This window comes from Wolffia australiana, chromosome 9 (assembly GCF_029677425.1).
Source record: "Wolffia australiana isolate 7733 chromosome 9, ASM2967742v1".
In the NCBI taxonomy this organism is placed as follows: Eukaryota; Viridiplantae; Streptophyta; class Magnoliopsida; order Alismatales; family Araceae; genus Wolffia; species Wolffia australiana.
Genome location: NC_135843.1, coordinates 14,074,885 through 14,078,633, shown reverse-complemented (window position 1 = coordinate 14,078,633; position 3,749 = coordinate 14,074,885). Strand labels below are relative to the sequence as shown.

The 3,749-nt window shown below is 34.8% G+C and overlaps 1 protein-coding gene across 3 annotated transcripts in view; it reads left to right on the top strand.

Moving 5' to 3' along the window:
• The window catches only part of LOC144707572 (uncharacterized), a 4,141-nt gene extending 2,130 nt beyond the window's left edge, over positions 1-2,011 (top strand). Inside the window, exon 5 of one of the 3 annotated variants that reach the window (XR_013582488.1) lies at positions 1-2,011. This exon is cut by the window's left edge and continues 823 nt beyond it. Coding sequence is in view for 2 of the 3 variants with exons in the window: in XM_078580753.1 (XP_078436879.1) it covers positions 180-274 (95 nt within the window). In the remaining variant the exon portion in view is untranslated. The other 2 variants (XM_078580754.1, XM_078580753.1) reach the window with 2 other exon arrangements.
• Positions 2,012-3,749: the final 1,738 nt, after the last annotated feature.

Below are 3,749 nucleotides of genomic sequence, written 5' to 3'. Positions count from 1 at the left end.
GATCTTTGCAGAATTTTAACGCCATTAATTTGTACTATTTTTTTATTTCTCTGGTAATTAAATTTGGGATTTAAAGAAAAAAAAATATCAAAGCTATCAAATTTTTTACCTGAATTGTTTCCTTTATGGCAGGGATACAGATATTTCATTTGGATTTTTTGTTTTTTCTTTAATGATAGAATGTTTGTTGAAGGGAGGCGATATTTCTTGGGGAAGACAAACAATGAACGTACTGAACGTTAGTCAGAATTTCACTTCGCTACGTTCTTCATAACTAATTATTTTCACAGGGATCTTAGCAGAATTTCAAAGCTCCTTATTTCCAGTTTTTATTTCCATGGTTATTTTATTTCAATTTTGCTTTAAAAATAGAAATCTTGGCTATTAAATATTTTTACCCGGAATTTATTTCTGAACGTTTTTCGGAAATAATTTATTTATGTGGATACGTGGGATTCCTATTCGTTTTTATAGACATTCAGGTGTTCTATGATGATTTAAATTTATTGCTTAAGTACTAGGAATTCGGTAAGACTCTGGTTGATCGAATGGATAGATCTTTATTTCAGTGATTTAAATTTAAAGATTTGTATATATTCAAAGGATCGATCAAATCAATTTCGGATCAAATTTATGGAAAATCCATCGATGAAAAAAAACCTCCCGCATTCCAATTGGATTGCCAAGCCATACTTGAAAATCTTTAACCAGTAATTTAATTTTGTTTTTTCGAAGCTAAATTGGGGTTTAGTATATACTCAGTCATCAGATTTTCTTGGCCAATTCAATCTGATTTTTAATTACGGAATGATGATCTCGGTTTTAGCAAAAACCTCTGTCTGGACTGTTGACTAGTCAATGTCAAAGTCAAAGTAGGAGAGTCAAAACACAGTCAGTTTTTAAAGAAAAGTACGAGCTAAAAAGTTGATCTTAAAAGATAACCTGCCATTTTGCTCAGGAACCAATTGAATAAATTAAATTAATTTTTGACATGAAATTGCAATACGATGAATAATGTATTATAAAGTAACCTACCAAGTCCATCTTGTAAAACATAAAATTCTCACATCAAGGGGTTCCATTACATGCTGCCTCCCTCGGCTGCTCCTTCGTAGCTCGCCTTTGCTCAACTTCCAATTTGTGTCCATATTTTTAACCTGATATAGGCATAAAAATGCATCAAAATTAAAAGAGAAAAAAATGGAACAAAATCTTCAGATATAACTAAATGATACCAAAAATCCTCACAAAATTTTACATGAGCATTTTTCAAGCTTCATGAAAACAGAGTTTGGAAAACAAATTTTTTTCCTTGTTGAATATTTTTGGATATGAATCAGCAAATACAGCCTTTTCCAGATTTAAATGATCTACATTGATCTTCTTTCTCTAATCAGAGATGATTAATGAAAGGTAATAACCATGGAGTGATGTCACTCTATCTGACATTTTTAAATAGTTGGCCTTCCATGAATCATCATTATAAGTTGAAGAATGTCTTGCACAGATTGCAAGATGAAAACTATGAGAAAAACTTATAAATAAAAATTGGAGATATATTAATACATGTATTTATCCAAAATATATATTTGATATTGTTGAGCTTGGAATACAATGGGAGAGAGAGGAGAGGAGGTATAGGTGAAGAGAGGCACACCTACCTATGCTTGCATCACTAAAGAGTAATAATAAGCAATGAGCGGTTGGGGGAGAGCAGCTAAAGGCAACACTACGATCGCCTTGGTTAACCTACATGATTGGGGGAAGCTAGATGAGGCTTCAGGTTTACAAGAAGGGGAGAGCACAAGTTTTGACATTATGTATTGCATTTTCTTATTTTCTTCAGATTGTGGCCTGTTGAGGCGTGATCATGCTCCTTCATTGTCGGTCCGACTTGATGCGAAGCTGAAAGAGACTACTGTCGGCCATCCAGTATTGAAAAAATTAAAAATTTTGGTTGCTATATAAATCCCACCCAAATTTGGTAATTGAATTAAATTATTGTCTCCCTCGCTCATGCCTTCTCTCGCTGGGCCTCGTCTGTTGGATCTCAATGTGTGCCTGTACTGGGCTGATCTTTGTCTGTGTTCCCCTGTTTGGCGCTGCTACTTGGGCGTCAACTGCTCTAAAGTTGTCAGCTTGAGCTTTATGTGCTTTCCCGTTTGTTGCTAGCTTGAGCTCATGTAAGCCTGGCTCAGCTGCTTTTACTATTTCATAAGACCATTTTTTATTTCTTTCTTAATTTTTTACTTCATTCCTGCAACATATAAACTAGCACAATACATAGAAGGATTAAACTCATTAAATGTAATAATATTTTAAGCATGTTTTCTATAAGAATTAGTGGGCATGTAAATTATGTAGGGATTACATTAAGAAGTGTTGTTTTAACAAAATAGCCTATTTAATGCATGAAATGGAGATCCGTATAAAGATGGAGATAATATCAATAAAATGATGCCAAAATTGCCTAAAGATGTGCATGTTTGCCTGGCTCATTTTGGATTCATCAATGATCCCATCTCTGTGTATGCGCCCACGCCCTTTAGTGCGCAGTTGCGCATACCTACCCCCGCGCGTATATAATTTTTTTGGGCTTGATAACACACACATATACAATTATTTTAATGCATAAAAATATGTATTTTTCATGGTATTAACCCAATAAGTGGCATGTTATCAGTCTCCTATAAAGAGGTTAGCCAATGGTCTATCTTATCCAAGCTAGCTGAGTCATCTCATCATCGACTTCTTGGATTCTATCTTTGTACAAGCTCTTGGGCCAAGTGTTCAAATCCTAGGTATAGTGCAGGGACGCGGACGAACAAATTTTTCGTCCCGTGGGACAAAATTCTTCCAATCCCTAAGAGTCGGACGATTTTTAGGACGGAAAATCATCCGTTGGTACTGTGGACGGGACAAATTTCATCCTGTGGGACGAAAAAATCGTTCGTCCGAAAGGCTTGGACGGTTGACGGACGAATTTGGACGGAAAAAAATGAAAAAAAATTATTTAATCCCGTACGAAATATAAGGTTTATGATTTAAACTAAACTTCGTAATACAGCAGACTAATTATTATTAGAATTGATTTCAGTTCCATTATATTGATTCGAATTAATTTTGGTAATTTACTAAATGAACATTAATTATAGATCTGGAGAAATATTATGTGTATGGGTTAAATTTTGAATAGTTAATTATATATACTTGTTATATTTGACCTATTAAAATATTATGTTCATGGGTTCAATTTTGATTACTTAAGTCAAATAATATAGATAACCAATACCTAAAACGGCGGTTCCCTAATTATTTTTTATATTGCTCCTTCTTCAGTTTAATCACTCGATCCGAGTATGTAAATAAAAATAAAAATGGCAAACCTTTACTTTGTCCAAGTCAAAAAAGTTGTAGACAGTAACTTAAATGTTCAAAAAGTATTTATAGTATTTTCAGTACGATGGAAGTGGATGTATAATACGACGCAGAAGACTGGTAAGCACCGAAGCCGCACCGAAGCCACACCGTAGCCGCACCGTAGCTGCACCGTAGCTGCACCGTAAACGCATCGTAGCCGCATCGTACCCACACCATAGCTGCCTCCCCCGACCAAAAGGCCAGCCACTTCTTGAAAGTACATGGAATGATAATTGTGAGCTATAATTGACTGTTCAGAAAGAAATGAAGTATATGACACAATAATTCTGAAGCAAAATATATCTCAACGGTTCGAAGTGTGTTCATCG